This window comes from Lycium barbarum, chromosome 3 (genome assembly GCF_019175385.1).
Source record: "Lycium barbarum isolate Lr01 chromosome 3, ASM1917538v2, whole genome shotgun sequence".
In the NCBI taxonomy this organism is placed as follows: domain Eukaryota; kingdom Viridiplantae; phylum Streptophyta; class Magnoliopsida; order Solanales; family Solanaceae; genus Lycium; species Lycium barbarum.
The window spans coordinates 30,869,477-30,888,727 of record NC_083339.1 but is presented as its reverse complement, the minus strand read 5'-3'; the positions used below and the strand labels follow the sequence as shown (position 1 = coordinate 30,888,727).

At 41.1% G+C, this 19,251-nt stretch overlaps 1 protein-coding gene across 1 annotated transcript; it reads left to right on the top strand.

Annotated features, from left to right (window-relative positions):
• Positions 1-1,589: 1,589 nt before the first annotated feature.
• On the top strand, positions 1,590-17,780 carry LOC132630651 (uncharacterized). Its single transcript, XM_060346208.1, has 4 exons — positions 1,590-1,883; positions 16,902-16,944; positions 16,987-17,253; positions 17,317-17,780. The coding sequence occupies exons 1-4, from the start codon at positions 1,590-1,592 to the stop codon at positions 17,778-17,780; spliced, it is 1,068 nt and encodes a 355-aa protein (XP_060202191.1).
• Positions 17,781-19,251: the final 1,471 nt, after the last annotated feature.

Below are 19,251 nucleotides of genomic sequence, written 5' to 3'. Positions count from 1 at the left end.
TGCCCTGTAGAGTGGTTTTCAACTTTGCTTTGCCCAAAGACATTTCTTATGACTTAATTAGTTTTCAAGACACTTCCTATAACCCTCATATTGGTTCCATTATATTGTCATCTTATGAGTCGAACTTTCACTCGAAGCTACGAGGTGTTACACTCACCCTCTTTGTCACTTGCATACCTCGTAATATTTTCAAAAACGTAAATGGTTTGATCTAAGCCAGGACCACTGTTTGTACTTCTAATATGTTAAATCAATGAAAGCCTCGGTTTGTTAAAACTGCTGCATGCATGTTTTATACTAACCTCCTCGCCTTAATTTTTTCTTTTTCTTTTCAGTAATAAAAATGATAAAGCAACCTTAAATGTCATGACATGTTGCGAAACGAATAAGTCGTACAGCATAAGTGAGGAAGAATATGAGGAATACGCCGAGACCACAATGCTACCTGAGGGTCTCGCAAAAGAAGTGGAACAATTGGAGAACAAGCAGAAACCAAACTTGGACGAAATGGAAACCATAAATCTAGGTGATGAATAGAATGTCAAAGAGACGAGGATAAGTGCACACCTAGATCCCCCCTCAAAGAGGAATTGATAAGCTTGCTAAGGTAGTACGGGGATGTTTTCGCATGGTCATACGCCGACATGTCAGGTTAAGTACAAGCATAGTACCCGTCAATGAAGGGCTTGCTCCAGTAAAGCAAACAATCCGACAATTCAAGCCAGATCTCAATATCCGAATCAAGGATGAGGTGGAGAAACAAATTGAGTCTAGAGTAATGAAGGTAACATCCTACCCCACATGGCTATCTAATATAGTCCCGGTACCCAAGAAAGATGGAAAGATAAGAATCTGCGTGGATTATCGAGATCTAAACAAGGCTAGCCCAAAGGAGAATTTTCCGCTCCCTAATATCCACATACTCATAGACAATTGTTCCAAGCACGAGTTACAGTCGTTTGTAGATTGTTTCGCCGGCTACCATCAGATCTTGATGGATAGAGGGGACGCGAAAACAACAGATTTCATCACCCCATATAGAGTGTACCACTACAGGGTAATGCCTTTCGGCCTCAAGAATGCTGGTGCAAATGTACTTGCACCGAAAAAGACTTGTTGTGCTCCTAAGCTGGGTAGCTCAGAAATTAAGGCATTACATGTCCTCATATACCACTCACCTCATATCAAAGATGGATCCTTTAAGGTATATATTCCGTCAGCCCATGCCCATCAGGAAGTTGGCCAAGTGGCAGATGCTGTTAAGTGAATTTGACATTGTATACATAGCACAGAAGGCCATCAAAGGATAGGCTTTGGCTGATTTGCTAGCCGCAAGCCCAGTGGATGAAGAAGTTGAACCACTTCATACCCATTTCCCGGATGAAGGGGTATTGGCTATCGAAGAAGGAGCGGCAGAATCTTTTACCTGCTGGAAATTGTTCTTTGACGGAGTAGTGAATTACAAAGGTTTTGGAATCGGAGCGGTCCTGATATCAGAGAACGGGCAACACTATCCCATGGTCGCCAAGCTCAGATTCCGCTGTACCAACAACATGGCCAAGTATGAAGCCTGCATACTAGGCCTCAGAATGGTGCTGGACATGGACATCGATGAGCTGTTAGTCATCAGAGATTCCGACTTGTTGATTCATCAAGTACAAGGTGAATGGGCCACTAAAATCGAAAAGATCTTACCATATGTGAACTTGGCACAGAAATTGTGCAAGAAGTTCAAAAAGATTGAGTTTCCATATACGCCAAGAGCTCATAACGAATTTGCTGATGCACTGGACACCATAGCATCAATGATCCAGCATCCTAAAAGCAGTCACATCGACCCACTAAGGATAAGTCTAAAAGAAGAACATGTCCGCTGTTGCCAGGTAAAATCAACAAGATAAACAAAATACTCAAATCCAAGTCACAAAATATCCCATAACAGAGTCACCACCTAAGATAAAGCTTCTAACCCACCAGTCTATCAAGTTTCAATAATCTCACCAGATAATCACAAGTCCGAGTTCCTTCCCTAGGTGGAGTCACTAATCCATAATTTAACTCAGTCAATGATCATGTCAATACCACAACAGCCGTTTCAGCAAACACACCAAAAGCAGAACTAAACGAGCTATATAATAATGCAGAATAAAATGTAATGATGTGCAATATAAGCTATGATAATGTGCAATGCAATGCACTGGCCAATCACTCGAACTGTACATACATGCTAACTGATGTCATTGCTCAGTAGTCATAACCTGCAGGGGACCTATGGGGTCCATGTACCACTCGTTCCGGAACACTCCTCGGACCCGAGCCATAAATCCTCTGCCCCAGAAAGAACCTCGGCCACGGATCCACATCATGTATCACTCATTCCGGAACACTCCTCGGACCCGAGTCACTTATTTCCCTCCACCCGAAATTTACCTCGGACTCGAGCTTATACACCCTCTGTTCCAGAAAGAGCCTCGGACCCGGAGCCACTCGATTATACAAGAAACACTGTTACATCCCTCTTAATGAGCAATTATCAAGTAGTATATTATTTTCATCAAGAAGATCATATTAGATTCTCACCACAATTGTCATCAATTTGTATCATAGGTTCATCAAGAAGATTATATAAACTTCAGCACTATTTAACATCATAATGTATGTCTCAATGTATTTCAGTTCATTAGTATGTATGGACTATGAACAATCAGCAATATCAATGTCAAACACAAGGCGTCAGGCCACAAGTTTTCCGAACCATTTCCATCACGCATGAGTGTATGAATGTATAAATGAGTGTAAACGTGGTAAATCAATACAAGCCAATAAAGCAACAGTGAAGGTGCACGTTACAAAGCCACAAGTCATATCAAGACTTGGATCAACTCATCCATGAAATGAATCATACAATTATCTCAACCAACATAATAGTCTATGTCCCTCTTTACTTCCACATGTAGCAAGTACGCCTCACAACTAAGTCTTGTATCACCAATAAGCTCCACTTTTCAATATATTATCATCAACAACAATCATACATCAAGTTTTCATTTGCGTACTGTCACAATTTTATATCACAATTCAAGCCTAAACTCATTATCCTTCCTTTCTCTGATAATATATGTCACAATAAGAGAGAACTGGGTACAACACGACAATTTAGGTAATAAGTCTGATCACAATAATAGGGCGATAAGCCACCATCAACAACAATCAACTGAATAGAAATCCATCCGGAATCGCCACCGTATGAATATAACTACACCTCATGTTTTAGTACATAAAGTAACAGCAACGAGCCCATAAAATCAGAAGTCATACAAACCTAGCTAATATCCAACCAAAACACCATGTCCGAAGACCTAGTCATGCTTTCTCCCGTCAATTCTATACAATACATACGTTTTGCTAATCAAATTCTAAATAAAGTAAGCCGTAACCTACCTCGAATGCAGAACAGGAGCCACGAACTACTCCACACAAGCTTCTATTTTCTAAGCGCCTCATAATGGTCAAAGTCTAACAATATGATGCGAAGTAAGCAACAAACCATATATTTAAACAAGAACAATAATTTGGGGAAGAAGACCCACTTACTTCTACCCTTTTCAATTGGATGAAACCATCATTCAATGGTGAATTGATCACAACTTCTATCTCTACAATCATTAAACTTCAATTCATGGGTTTTTAATCAATTTTACCCTTAAAACAGATTTTAGGAAAAAGCTTCCATTTTTAATAGAACCCCAAGTCTCAACAAGAAATTCCAACCATAAGAAATCAGATTCTCCTCCTAGAAAGTGAGAATCTATACTCTTAGATGATTAATCAACAATAATATCAACAACCCACCAATTATTTAAGGGCTTACTAATTCTAACGTTCTTGGATTTTCACCCACCATTGATGGACCTTAAAATAATCATGGAACTTGAAGAAGAAAGGAAAAGGAACAAATAAAGATGGGAACTTATCCTTCAAGATTCTTTCATCAATGAATGGGATGAATTTTGCCACTTTTTCTCTTGAAAACTAACCTTGGGGTCTTGGGGTTAAGGGTTCGAGGTTGGGGAATTAAAATAAAGGTTTCTGGCCCTGCTAGCCGCTGTGGAGGTCTCTACACCGCTGCAGCGGTCCCACTATAGCGGCCTCTTGGTCGCTATAGTGGTTCTGTTGGACAGGTCCACACTAAAATGGTCATTACTCTCTCATCCGGAGGCCCAACGCGTCGATTCATTTTCCTATATCTTCATAATTTCGATACGAATCTAATGGTTTAGACATCAGTCAATAAAAGGGTGGATTATCAATATGGAGCCATTTCTATCCGCAAACCTCCGGCTAAAACATCGAATATGAGCGCGACAAAACCCAAACGCATCTGAAACTCTTTGGAACCTCTCACCAAAACTTGTGGACAAGTTAAAAATCATCATAATAACATTTTGGAACTTTCAAATCATTGACACGAGGTCATCCTAACCCGGCGTTGACTGTGGTCAACTCTAACTCGTCAACTTAACTAGTTTCTCTATCAATGACTCAATTACACTCGAATCTTGCGGAAATCAACCCAATGAATTCATTAAGTCATAGATCATACTAACGGGACTTGAGGAAAGGGTCAATAAGGTTAAATGGCTCAAAACACTATAACGACTAAACGGGTCGTTACAATATTATTTGTTTTAGTACAATTATAGGGAAGCAAGTTAGCACTTGAGCATTAAGCTTAAATCTTTCCCTAATGCCTACCATGCCTGGGATTCATGAAATCCCTTGGATGTTGTATGTCATTAGGATCAAGGAAGTGAAAGATTTCTTTGTGGTGCTGTTTGGGCATCCCTATAGTTGTACCAGAGAGGAAAAAGTGTATACTTGCTCTATAAATAAATCTTGTGATTTGTTTCATGTCACTTAAGCATTCGGGCTTTGTTTCCTTTTTCCATCTTCCTATTGTCACGTGTGGGCCTTGTGTTGTTGGGCTTATAAGTCTGTGAATCCTGAATTAGGTTTCCTACCTTAGTTCATAGATATTAATATGTGTTTCATCTGTTTAAATATTCTGCAATAATTGCTTCATTTTTTTTTGTTATACATTAATGTCCTATGTCCTTGCACTTAGAATATTTTGGATATTTGCTAATGTATGTCCCCTTCCTCTTGCTTGCATGAAAATCCTATGGTTCTGGGGGTTTTCATACTGCATAAAATTCGTTGGGCCAAAGGCTCAACACTCTTTTTGATCGAGTCTGCTAAAGAATGGAAAGGGAAGCTAGGCCCATCCATGGGTAAAAATGGACGCTGATGGCCATGGTAGGCCCATCGGCCCAATTCTTTTCCTTTCTCCATTACTTTACATTTAAATGTCATATGTGTATGTAATTGTAAACACTTGTAAATATTGAAACCCATATGGATGTAGAACTTAGGAAAATGCTTAATATCTTAGGAAAGTCACACAAAACATGTCGTTTTTCAAACTCATTTCGTTCCAAACCTTGTGTGGTAAAGAATGGTACTTAATATGAAAACAATTGACTTTTCTTTAGAAAAAGATCGAGTAGCGGTTGACTATGGGCCCTCCTCCTTTTCACGAGAAATCTTAAAGTCTAATTTTTTGGGCCCCAAGCCCACTGTCATAGAAAGATTTGTTTATTGAGAGCATACAAAAAATGGATTTGGACAATGCGGCATAAGGATTATTTCAAAATGGCAAATCTATCTTTGAAACATTTTTAAACACTTGGGCAAAATTCTGGCAATTGGGAGATGAAGAACTCGGCTTTTTGGGTGAACTTACGTGGAGTCCTACTTAGGCTAAGAGCCTTCGGGTATTAGCCTAAGTGTTCTATTCCGACACCCTAAAGGCTCCGTTTTGGGTAAAATTTTACCACTTTTGATTCTTGAAACGTGGTATTTTTGCATGAATGACTAATTTCTATTTGTGAAAATATAAAACAAAATTATTTTTATCACAACCATTTTATATCTACATAGACGTACTATTAGAACCCGTAGGTCAACCGTATTTTACGGATCCTTAATACTGGGGAGCCTAACACCTTCTCCGGGGGATCACCAGAACCCTTACCCAAACTTTGGTTAGATTAGGATTCTTTTAAAACTTAACTGCTTTAAATGAGCCCTTTTCAAACCGGTTTTCCTAATTTCCTAAAAATTAAGTGGCGACTCTAAAATAAGTCCATTTAGAGGACCATCCACGTAGAAGTATATTTTTTCCTTTTTCCCAGTACGATTGACAACCGTACTTCCCCGAGACACTTTCCTTTTTAACAGAGGCAAGTGCAAATATGAATCGAAAAAAATACAACCCGCTACACCACCTCTAGAACCATGAGAAGCACTGCGGCCTGACTGAGCGCCGCCCCTCTGAGAAGTCCCACCTCGACCACCAGATGATATAGGAGTCCTCGGTGGCTGATAATACCGCCTGGGCCTGGGACATCTCCTAGCAACATGCCCAACCTCGCCATAAGAAAAACAGGTAATAGGAGACGAATGCCGATACACAGAAGCTGAAGACCCGGATGAAGCAGCCCTGTCCACTGGTCTGGAGAACGAACTCTCAGGAGCTCTCTGCCTAGGTGGCTCTTAGGGGAAGCCTGTAAGGCTAAATGTATAGGATGGCCATAATATGGCTGGTGCAGTGTTACACCTCGTAGTTTCGTCCGTTGAGATTCGTTAGGCGTTAGTTGTCCTAATCGTGGAAATGGGAGTTACCTTAGGGTATATGAGATTACATGTTCCCATATAATGGTTATGGGGTTTAAGCCCATGAAATGAGCTATGGAAGGATTTAAGAACAAATAAATAAAGGAATGGAGTTTGTGGGAACTTTGGTAAAACTTTGCAAAATTTTCAGACAGGATTTTGGTCCAGATTGGGTGAAGCATATCTCCTAGAATATGAGGAGTTTTGGCGTGTTTCTTTTGTCCACATTGAATTTCATCGAGTCTAGTTTCCAACGCAACAAACCGTTCGTCAATGTGACATATGAGTAAAACGTTATGCATGTTTTACGACAGACTGTCTGAGCAGAAAATTTCTGCGGACCATTTGACGGTCCGCAGGAATTTTGACGCCCCGCAGAAAATTCTGCGGTCCGTCAAATTGTACCAGCCCAGTGTCAAATGGTCATGGTGAACCATATTTGACTGGGCAGTTCTACGGACCATTTTGACTGTCCGTAGGAATTTTTATGGCCCGTCAAAATGGGCGCAGAACTGCCCGACGGGATTTTTAAGTTCCGCTTTATATATTTCGTTCCACTTCATTTGGACATTTCATTTCACCAAATCAGATCCAAAATCTCTCTAAAAACCCTCTCTTCAACTCCATAAACTAATCCAAGCCAAAATCCAAGGGAGATTAAATATCAAGAGGCAAGGATCTAGATACCCATGTGCTAGAGGTCTTGCTAGGGTTAATAAACTCCAAGAATTCTTTGGATATTGAAGCTAGGGTTTTCATATAAGTTGATAGCTTGCTCCAAATCTCATTCTTATGAGATAAAAGGTTAGTTTTCATTCTTATTACATATTATCAAGAATGTTTAGTTATTGAACAACTTGGGTGGAAGGAAAAAGTGGAAAATGACTTCCAAATGTAGTTTTTATGATGTTTTTGAGTAGTAAGCTAACTTGAGTTACGATTCTTAGTATGATATGGATATAATCTTGCTATGAAAAGTAATAATGGTGATGAAGAAGCAATATATGAAAATGTGCTAAAATGGAGGATGAAGTTGCTAGCATAAGTTGAACACAAGGATGAATTTTGAAGGCTAAATCGAATGTGAATACTTGATTATGATATTGTGGATATTGTTGTGGTTGTTTGGGAGTTGTTTTGTGATATAGTGAAAGTTGACGAAATAGGGGAAATGCTGCCTAATTTTCATTAGAACATGAATTATCCTAGTTTGAATTGAAGAGTATCATTAAGGCTTAACCATGGTATGAATCCTTCTAAATGTAGATTATTCAAGCTTCAACGGTGAACGCTAAATAGTTAAGAAGTCGAAGAGGTATGTAAGGCTATCCCTTCTTTCATTAGGCATGGTTCCCTTGCTATATATGTATATATATCTTTTCATGAGTTCCATAATGATTAATAAATGTCTCTACCTCTAAGAGTACCAAAGCTCATGATTCTAGATACTTTCACGATACTAGTACTTCCTTCATATGATAGTTGATCCTATAATGATAGATGTAACGAAAATGATGATGGCAATGATGTTGATGATACTTATGGACTTTAATGTATACGTGTCTAAGTATATATGACTATTATGTAACACCGAGCTTATATGGCCAGGTATGATATCTATTACGCGCACACCACTGTAGTTAGGTACGGATAACACTGAGCCTTGGTAGGGCCAGGTATGTACGACACGGAGCCCTGTCATGGCCAGGTATGTGAAACCACCAAACCTTTATGGTCGGGTATGCTATGGTTATGAATATGTTTATGAATACGGATACAAATATGGATACGGATATGGATATTTGTATATGTATATATGTATGTACACGAGCACGCACTAGAAATGGATGGTCCCTATGAAAGACAAATAAGTAATTACGATGATGGCTACTATCTCCTGATTTTTCCTATCTTATGATATCTCTTATGCTCCTGTTATGATGTTGATTATGCTTTATATACTCATTACATTATTCGTACTGACGTCCTTTTATTTGTGGACGCTGCGTCATACCTGCAAGTGGACAGAGAGACAGGCTTGATCCATAGATATCTTATTCAGGGACTGCATAGAGGAGCTCCATTTCATCCGGAGCTACAACTTTTTGTATTATTCTTTTGTGTACATACCTATAGGCATGGCGGGGTCTTGTCCCACCTATATGATGTGACATACTCTACTCTTCTTAGAGGCTCGTAGATAGTTGTATATGATTAGATGTCCTTAGCCTTGTCGGCTCATATTTTGTATATCATTTTGATAACCTCGTCGGCTTGTGTATATGGATATGGGCATTGTTATTGATGATGCTATAAATGTATTGTTGCCCAACGAGATTAGCACTATCGATGCATATAAATTATGAGTAAGCCATGTGGCTCACCTAGATGTGAATATGAGAGTACGATAAGAGGCACCCGGGTGGGTTAGCACCGGGTGCCCGTCATGGCCCTCAGGTTGGGTCGTGAAAAAAGTGGTATCAGAGAAATTCTTTCCTAGGGTGTGTCTACGAGCCGTGTCTAGTAGAGTCTTGTTTATGGGTGTGTTGCGCGCCATACTTATAAAGAGGAGGCTGCGAGCATTTTCGGAATGAATGACCTTCTTTCTTCATAAGATCGTGCGATAGAGCCATGATATAAGGATTTATTTTTCCCTAACCGTGTATTATGTATTTCAGAAATGACTATAAAGAGAAAAGCTACGGCAGCCCAAAAGGACAAGACAGAACAGGAAAGCGGGCTGAAAGAGCACCGCCAACAGTTGTAGAGGAAAGTGAGTCCTAGAATGCGGTTCAATCTCAGTCCTCTCACTCAGTACCAATTTTTGAGGAGCATGAGGGAGCCTCAGCCCCAGATCCAGCACCTCCAGCTCCTCCACCGGATGCGTCGGGCCAAGATGTAAAAGAGGCCATTCATTTACTTACTCAGTTGGTTGCCGCCCAGACTCAGCGACAAGGTACAGGGCAAGGTGATAGGGCTGTTAGTGCATGGTCCCGTGACTTTATTAGCTTGAACCCTCCGGAATTCTTCGGGTCGAAGCCGGATGAGGACCCCTAGAATATTATTGATGGGATGTTGAGGACACTTCGGTTAATGCATGCTTCGAACATTGAATCAGTGGAGTTAGCATCCTATAGATTGAGGGATGGCGCGGTACATTGGTAGACAGTTTGGATAGCTTCACGGGGAGTCAATGCACCTCCCCCGGTATGTCAAGAATTTGTTGATGCCTTCCTCCGACACTACTTGCCCCCAGAGGTTCGGCGAGCTAGAGTCGATAAGTTTTTAAACCTTAGGCAAGGAAGTATGAGTGCTTTAGAGTATATTCTCCGCTTCAACTCTTTGGCTAGGTATGCTCCGGCTATGGTAGCGGATATAGGTAACCGAGTGCACCGATTTGTGAGAGGCCTAGGGCCACATTTGTTGGATAGGTGCTTGACTGCGTCCCTTCAGGACAACATGGATATTTCACACATTCAAGCCCATTCCCAGAATTTGGAAGAAAGCCAACAACAACAATGAAGTGAGCGTGAGTATGCCAGAGGGTATAGCAAGAGGGCTAGATCTTCGGTTCCGACGAGCGAGTTTAGAGGCAGGCAGAGACAACAGTTTTCTAAGCATTTAGCCCATTCTATGACTAGTGTGCCTCCACGGTTTACAGGCTAGAGATTTGATATATCTACTTATTCCGGGCCGAGTCAGAGTTTCAAGGCTTCGGGTTCTCAGTTCAGGGGTGATTCGGGTCAGCTAGGCCACCTGTGCCACGGTTTTCCCAGTGTGGGAAGTTACATTGGGGCCAGTGTCGACTAGGTTCAGATATTTGCTATACATGCGGTCGGCCAGGCTATATCATGCGTGATTGCCCCTCTGTTGGTGGTAGGGGTAGAGTCCAGCCTTCAGGATCGACAACCGGGTCTTCATCATCGATACGCCCTATGGGGAAAGGTTCACAGGCGCCGGTCAGCCATGGTAGATGTAGAGGGAGAGCTCCTAGTTCTGGTGGTCCTCAGTACCGTATTTATGCTTTGGCTGGACGCCAAGATCTTGAGTCTTCCCCCGATGTTGTCACAAGTATATTATCGGTATTTTCTCATGATGTATATGCTTTGATAGATTCGGGCTCCACATTTTCATATGTTACTCCATATATTGCGGGTCGATTTGGGGTCAAATCGGAGTCGATCAAACCTTTTGAGGTATCTACACCCGTTGGTGAACCGGTAATAGCTAGCCGGGTATATAGAAATTGTGTAGTTGTAATTTGTGACCATCGTACTATGGTTGATTTACATGAGTTAAAAATGGTGGACTTTGATGTTATCATGGGGATGGATTAGTTGGCTTCTTGCTATGCTAATATTGATTGTAGAATGAAAATAGTTCGTTTCCAGTTTCCGGGAGAACCAGTTTTAGAATGGAAAGGAAATACTGTGTCCCCAAAAGGTAGGTTTATTTCCTATCTCAGGGCAATAAAAATGATCGCCAAAGGTTGTATTTATCATCTAGTTCGGGTTCATGATGTAGAAGTTGAATCGCCAACTCTTCAGTCTATCCCCGTGGTGAATGAGTTTCCGGATGTATTCCCAGGAAATCTTCCAGATCTCCCTCATGAACGGGATATTGATTTTGCTATAGATGTGCTACCAGATACAAAGCCCATATCTATTCCACCTTACAGAATGGCTCCCGCAGAGTTGAAAGAATTGAAGGAGCAATTGAAGGACTTACTTGAGAAAGGCTTTATTAGGCCTAGTTCATCCCCATGGGGAGCACCCGTGTTGTTTGTGCGAAAGAAGGATGGCTCCTTGCGAATGTGTATTGACTATCGGAAACTGAATAAGGTGATGATCAAGAACAAATATCCTCTCCCAAGGATTGATGCCTTGTTTGACCAATTACAAGGCACCAAATGGTTCTCAAAGATAGATTTCATATTCGGGTATCATCAAGTGCGAGTTCTGGAGAAGGATATTCCTAAGACAGCCTTAGAACCAGATATGAACATTTTGAGTTCCGGGTAATGTCATTCGGGCTAGCTAATGCACCGACAATATTTATGGATTTGATGAACAATGTGTTCAGGCCCTTCTTAGATTTATTTGTGATTGTGTTCATTGACGATATCCTGGCATATTCTAGGCCCAAGGCAGAACATGCAGATCATTTGCATACCGTTCTTGGAGTTCTTCAAACTCAAGAGTTACTTGCCAAATTTTCTAAGTGTGAATTTTGGTTGAACTCAGTGACCTTTTTGGGGCATATTATTATAGTCGATGGTACTCAGGTAGATACCCAAAAGATTGAAGCGGTGAAGACTTAGCCAAGGCCAACAACAGCTACGAAGGTCCGTAGTTTTCTGGGCTTAGCAGGTTATTACAGGAGATTTGTAGAGGGTTTTTCTTCCATTTCTGCACCACTCACGAAGCTGACCCAGAAGTCAGCTAAATTCCAATGGACAGATGCATGTGAACGTAGTTTCGAAGAGCTAAACGATAGATTAACTTCTGCCCCAGTCCTGACACTTCCAGAGGGATCGGAAGGTTATGTTATCTATTGTGATGCTTCAGGCATTGGGTTTGGCTGTGTGTTGATGTAACATGGTAAGGTGATTGCGTATGCTTCAAGAGAGTTGCGGAAACATGAGAAAAATTATCCGACCCATGATCTTGAATTGGCTGCCGTAATTCATACATTGAAGATGTGGAGACATTATTTGTATGGCGTCCATGTTGATATTTATACAGATCATAAGAGATTTCAGTACATCTTCAAGCAGAAGGAATTGAATCTACGGCAACGGCGGTGGTTGGAATTGTTGAAGGACTATGATGTTGACATCCGGTATCATCCCGGAAAAACGAATATTGTAGCTGATGCTCTTAGCTGTAGATCCATCGGAAGTTTATGTGATGTTCTGCCAGGGAAAAGGGAGCTAACTTGTGAACTCTAGCAGTTAGTTAGCCTAGGAGTTCGAATAGTGGACTCAGGTAGTATGGGAGCTATCATTCAAAATGCAGCGGTCTCGTCACTAGTAGTGGAAGTGAAAGAGCGTCAATACGAAGATCCCATGCTAATTCATTACAGAAATACACTCCCTCAGAAGGAGAAGTCATCATTTGAGATTTCTGTAGATGGAGTTCTCCAATGCCGAGGCAGGTTATGTGTTCCTGATGTTGCGGGATTACGCCACCAAATATTGAGAGAAGCCCATTGTTCCGGTTATTCTGTTCACCCAGGAGCAACGAAAATGTATCATGATCTTAAATCTATATATTGGTGGAATGGTATGAAGAAAGATATAGCGGAATTCGTAGCTCAATGTCTTAACTGTTAGCAAGTGAAAATTGAGCACCAAAAGCCAGGTGGATTGTTGCAAGCTATAGAAATTCCAACTTGGAAATAGGAAGTAATTAATATGGATTTCATTAAAGGCTTAGCCCGTTCTCGACATAATTATGACTCTATATGGGTGATTGTGGATAGACTCACGAAGTCAGCTCATTTCTTACCGGTTAAAACTACATATGTAGCAAAAGATTATGCAAAGCTTTATGTTAAAGAGATAGTGTGACTTCATGGTGTTCCAGTATCTATTATCTCTAATAGGGGGACTCAGTTTACAACCAACTTTTGGAAATCATTCCAAGAAGGTTTGGGGACTCAGGTTAGCCTTAGCATGGCATTTCACCCACAGACGGATGGGCAAGCTGAACGTACCATTCAGACTCTTGAGGATATGTTACGAGCATGTATATTGGATTTTGAAGGTGGTTAGGATGATCACTTACCACTTATTGAATTTGCATATAATAATAGTTATCATTCTAGCATCCAAATGGCCCCGTATGAGGCTTTATATGGGAGAATCTCCAATTGGGTGGTTCGAAGTAAGAGAGACCAAATTGATAGGGCCAGACTTGGTCCAGCAAGCTATAGAGAAAGTCAAGCTTATACAGGATCGATTATTAACAGCTGAGAGTCGTCAGAAATCCTATGCAGATAATCGTCGAAGAGACTTAGAATTGCAAGTGAAAGATTGGATATTCTTGAAAGTGTCGCCATTAAAGGGCGTCAAGAGATTTGTCAAAAAGGGCAAGCTTAGTCCCCGGTACATTGGACCTTATAAGATTGTACGCAAGGCAGGCCAAGTGGCTTATGAATTAGACCTACCTGTGGATTTGGATTCAGTCCATCCAGTTTTCCATGTATCGATGCATTGTAAGTGTATTGGAGATCCTTCTAGAATTGTGCCAATAGATGATGTCCAAGTTACTAAACAATTGTCTTATGAAGAAGTCCCCATTGCAATTTTAGATAGGCAAGTACGAAAGCTCAGAACCAAAGAAGTAGCTTCAGTTAATGTTTTATGGAGGAATAATAATAAAGTGGAAATGACTTGGCAAGCCGAAGAGGACATGAAGTCCAGGTACTCGCATTTATTTTCACCTTCAGAAGAGATTCAGGCAGAGACGCCATTAACCTCAAGTATGTAATGCTTTTCTTGATGTTTTCTTGGTGATGTGTGGCCATGGTTATTGTCGTGTTGTTATAGCCCTATGAGGCGATATATTTTGGGTTGCTGTGCAGGATGGTAGTGTCATACTATAGGGGAAACTCTGGCAAACGTTTTGTAGAATCCCCAAGAGTCTATCATTCGAGGACGAATGTTCCTAAGAGGGGGACAATGTTACACCTCGTAGTTTCGTCCGTTGAGATTCGTTAGGCATTAGTTCTCCTAATCGTGGAAACGGGAGTTACCTTAGGATATATGAGTTACATGTTCCCATATTATTGTTATGGGGGTTTAAGCCCATGAAATGAGCTATGGAAGGATTTAAGAACAAACAAATAAAGGAATGGAGTTTGTGGGAACTTTGGTAAAACTTTGCAAAATTTTTGGATAGGATTTTGGTCCAGACTGGGTGAGGCATATCTCCTATAATATGAGGAGTTTTGGTGTGTTTATTTTGTCCAAATAGAAGTTCATCGATTCTAGTTTCCAATGCAACAAACCGTTCATCAATGTGACGTCTAAATAATAAGTTATGCATGTTTTACGACAAACTGTCTGAGCAGAAAATTTCTGCGGACCATTTGACGGCCCGCAGGAATTTTGACGCCCCGCAGAATATTCTGCAGTCCGTCAAATTGCACCAGCCCAGCGTCAAATGGTCACAGTGAACCATATTTGACTGGGCAGTTCTACGGACCATTTTGACGGTCCGTAGGAATTTTTACGGCCCGTCAAAATGGGCGCAGATCTGCCCGACGGGATTTTTAAGTTCCGCTTTACATGTTTCGTTCCACTTCATTTGGACATTTCATTTCACCAAATCAGATCCAAAATCTCTCTAAAAACCCTCTCTTCAACTCCATAAACTAATCCAAGCCAAAATCCAAGGGAGATTAAATATCAAGAGGCAAGGATCCAGATACCCATGTGCTAGAGGTCATGCTAGGGTTAATAAACTCCAAGAATTCTTTGGATATTGAAGCTAGGGTTTTCATATAAGTTGATAGCTTGCTTCTGTCACGACCCAACTAGGGGCCGCGACGGGTACCCTGGGCTAACCGCCGAGCACCGCTCGTTCTGTCGCTCGTTTTACTCATTTAATGCTCTTTTTATCATCTTTATACTCTTAGCGTAGGAAAATCATATTTCATATGAAAACACAAAATACTTTCATATACATGTGCCTTTAGGCTATCAAAATAATACATATATATATATCGAACAATATGGACTGTTGCAGTGGTCGGCGGGAGGCAGAAACAGTGTTTTATATTCCATATTTCGAACCCATTCCCCACATAACACCAAAACAGTTTCCAAGAGCAGTAAGTGGAGATTTTCTAAGACTAGGGAATTACTCATCATTGAAGGTAAAGTATAATCTCTACGTAGTTCATTCCCTATTCTTCCTCAAGTTCCATGACTAGCTTAAGGTCCTCTAACAGTGAATGAAAAATTTGAACCCTAGAAATAGTAAACCCTTTGATAATGAATGGATTATTGATTTTATTATTGTTTATTCATCTAGGAGTGTAGAGTATCACTTTCTAAGATGAGAATTGATTACTTATGGTGGAAATTGCTTATTGAGACTTAGGGTTATAATATAAATAGGAACCTTAGCCTAAAAACTGTTTGAATGGGATGAACTGATTAGAACACCCATGAATTGAAATGCTATGATGGTTCGGATCTCTTTTCCCAAGTGTTATTTGAGTAGATAAATCCAATACTCACTTAGGGTTACAATTTTTAGACTTTGAATGTTCTGAAGTGTTGCAAAATGGGAAAGCTATTGTGGAGTAATTGCATTGATCCAGTTCGGCTTTTCAAGGGGTTACGGTTTACTTGAGTTATACTTTGGTTAGTTGATCGTATATGTAATGAAGTTGATAGGATAATGTATGATTTGGTTGGTATGAATTCTGATTATGTGGGCTTGTTGTCATTTCATCAAATGCCGAAACTTGAGATGGAATTATTGTGTTTTAAAAAGGAAGGATTCAATATATACTCTTCTTGTTGATTGAGATGGTTGCATATTCATGCCATGTTGAGTGAATTTATCTGTGTCTTGTTATGACTTATGGCATGGTGCCTTGTATTAATTGATATTGATGTTATTGACTGATCATGTTCCATATTGACTATTGGACTGGAAATACATTGAGAATCACGTTGTGATCAGATACAGAGATATAAATAGATAAAGGCAAATTTGATAGGGGTGAGGATGTGGCCTAGTTATGAACTCGTGATCCGAGGTCAGTTCCGGAGCGAGTGGTACATGGACACCGTGGGTCCTCTACAGGTCATGACTATTTGGGCAAACAATACCATTTAGCATGTGTGTACACAGTTGAGATACTTTTATTATTTTATTGCATTACAATCGGACCCATGTTACTTCTGTTGTTGGCTGATTACTGAACTTATATCAACTCGGTAATTGATTGCTAGTTGATTTATCTTATTCCTGTGTGGGCTGATTTATGCTGATGAAATTATTTGATTATGTGTTGTTGTGCCTATCTGCCTATCTTATTGATTTTATGAACGTATGCACGATACTAATCTTAGTGGGCCTGTGATATCTACTGGTACATAATGTTTGTACTGATACTACCTTGTTGCACTTTTTATTTGAGTTCAGATTGTGCTCCAGAGATATCTTTCAGACTGGGCTCCTGCGACTGGTCAGAATTGCGCTGAGTCCCCTAAGCCTTAGCTCATTCCAGATGAGGCAACTGAGTTTACAGCAGGACTAGCTCAGCCAGATATTATACCTCCACCAGTGTTGTCAGACGTTATGGTTCGAGTGTTGAACATGCTGAACGGGTTCAAAGAGTCAGGTGTGTTACCAGCCGTTCCAGGTGCTCCGGGTGCTAGAGTGGATGATCTAGCTTCAGGCGAAGTTCATGCCCTAGAGTTACAGCATGCTGTAGCTTTGGCTCCCCGCTTGGATGAGGCTCTAGGACTTGGGGTATTTCCTAGACCAGTGGGAGGTATGGTGATGATCGGGGATGAGCATGATTTATTTTGGAGGTTCACTAAGATGAAGCCTCCAGAATTCTTTGGCACTGAGGTTAAGGATTCTTATGAGTTCATCATGGACTATCATGAGAGGCTCCATAAGATGGGGGCAATGGAGAAGTATGATGTTGAGTTTGTGGCCTTCCAGCTCTTGGGTGATGCCAAGTTATGGTGGAGGGATTTTGTAGAGTGCAAGCCAGTGGGATCGTCTCCATTGACATTGACTCAGTTTTATCAGGAGTTCTTAGACAAGTATGTTTCTCGCATCTTGAGAGATTGGAGGCATGATGAGTTCAATAATATTGAGCAGGGTAATCTTTCTGTGGCTGCTTATGAGGCTTGGTTCCATTCATTGTCTCGCTATGCCCTCCAGCTTATGCCTATTGAGGAGGAGAGAGTTAGGAGATTTGTGAAAAGGGTTGAACACTGCTCATCAGTTGTCAGCTCTTCAGCTTGCAGCATCAGGTGCTTCCTTTCAAAAAGTGGTGGATCATGTTAGAACCGTCAAGGGTGTTAGGCGAGATGGTTATAATAAGTACGCGGAGAAGAAGGCCCAAAAGGGTGGTACTTTCAATGGCTCCTTCTCTAAGGGATAGAGTTCCCAGGTCTATTCAGGACGCCCTGTTCAATCAACTATGCAGGCTTCAGTTGGGGGCCAGTCAGGAGCCAGTCAGCACTATTCTGATCAGCTAGGGGATTCGCAGGCCAGAGCTTCAGATTATGGTGGTTATTCGGCTTTGTCCGTTTCTGCTCAACGTTCAACACTAGACCGCGGATGTTTCGAGTGTCGTGAGATGGGGCATCTTAAGAGAAATTGTCCCAAACTTAAGCAAGCTAAATAGGGTACTCAGTTTCAGGCTTCCAGAGCTCAAGCATCAGATAGAGGTAGACACCAGCCCGGCGGGGCGAAGCTCAAGCAGGGTAGGTTGATCGTAGTGGTTCACATGCTACTAGCAAACGAGTTCACTGTTGTGCTTTTCCTAGCAGGACGGAGGCAGAGGGCTCCGATGCCATCATTATAGGTAACATCTCAGTTTATCACCGGAAGGCTTCTGTATTGTTTCACCCGGGTTCCATATTTTCTTGTGTGTCTACTTATTTTTCTATGGGTCTTGATATGGTCTGTGATTTTCTTGATGCCCCTATACATGTATCTGCTCCAGTTAGATACTCTGTGGTTGTAGATAGAGTTTTTCGATTTTGTACTGTCACATTTATGGGGTATGGCACCTGGGTTGATTTAGTGATTTTCGACATGGTAGATTTTGATGTTATTCTGGGTATGAGTTGGTTAGCACCTTATCTTGCAATTATGGACTATCATGCAATGACATTTATCTGCATGACAGTTATCTTAGCTATGCTCGGGGTGCCTAGACTTACATGGAAAGGTAACCTTAGTCCCTCCCCAAAGAAAATTATTTCCTTTATTCGGGCAAAGAAGCTAGTTGATAGGGGGTGCTTGGCTTATTTGGCACATATTCGTGATACCAGTGTTGACGATCCTTCTCGTAAGTTAGTTCCTGTAGTACGTGAGTGTCGAGGTGTTTCCCGCAGACTTTCCAGGCATTCCACAAGATCGTGATATTGATTTTTTCATTGACTTACAGCCAGGGACCCCCCCCCCCCCCCCCCCCTATTTCTTGTAACGACCCGTTTAGTCGTTATAGTCTTTTCGATATTTTTGACCCTTCCTCGAGCTTGTGTAGCTCACATTTAACCCGAGGAGACCGTTGACCTGGTTCCTAAGGTGTTTGAATATAATTTGGGTGACTTTTTGGGAAAATTGGACTTAAAGCGAAAAAGAATTGACTCAAAGTTGACTTTTGGGTAAACGAGCCTTTTTCAAAATTCCATCAATTCTGTGAGGTCCGTATGGTCTTTTAGAACTTATCCGTATATTTGGTTCGATTCCCAATGCACTTGGGTGAATTTTGGGACCTGGGTTGGAAAGTTAGATTTGAGGTATC

Coding starts and splice junctions, on each gene's coding strand:
- LOC132630651 (XM_060346208.1), top strand. CDS start 1,590: ATGGTGCTGGACATGGACATCGATGAGCTGTTAGTCATCAGAGATTCC. Junction 16,945..16,986: donor AGACTGGGCTCCTGCGACTG/GTCAGAATTGCG, acceptor AGCTCATTCCAG/ATGAGGCAACTGAGTTTACA. Junction 17,254..17,316: donor ATTTCCTAGACCAGTGGGAG/GTATGGTGATGA, acceptor TGAAGCCTCCAG/AATTCTTTGGCACTGAGGTT.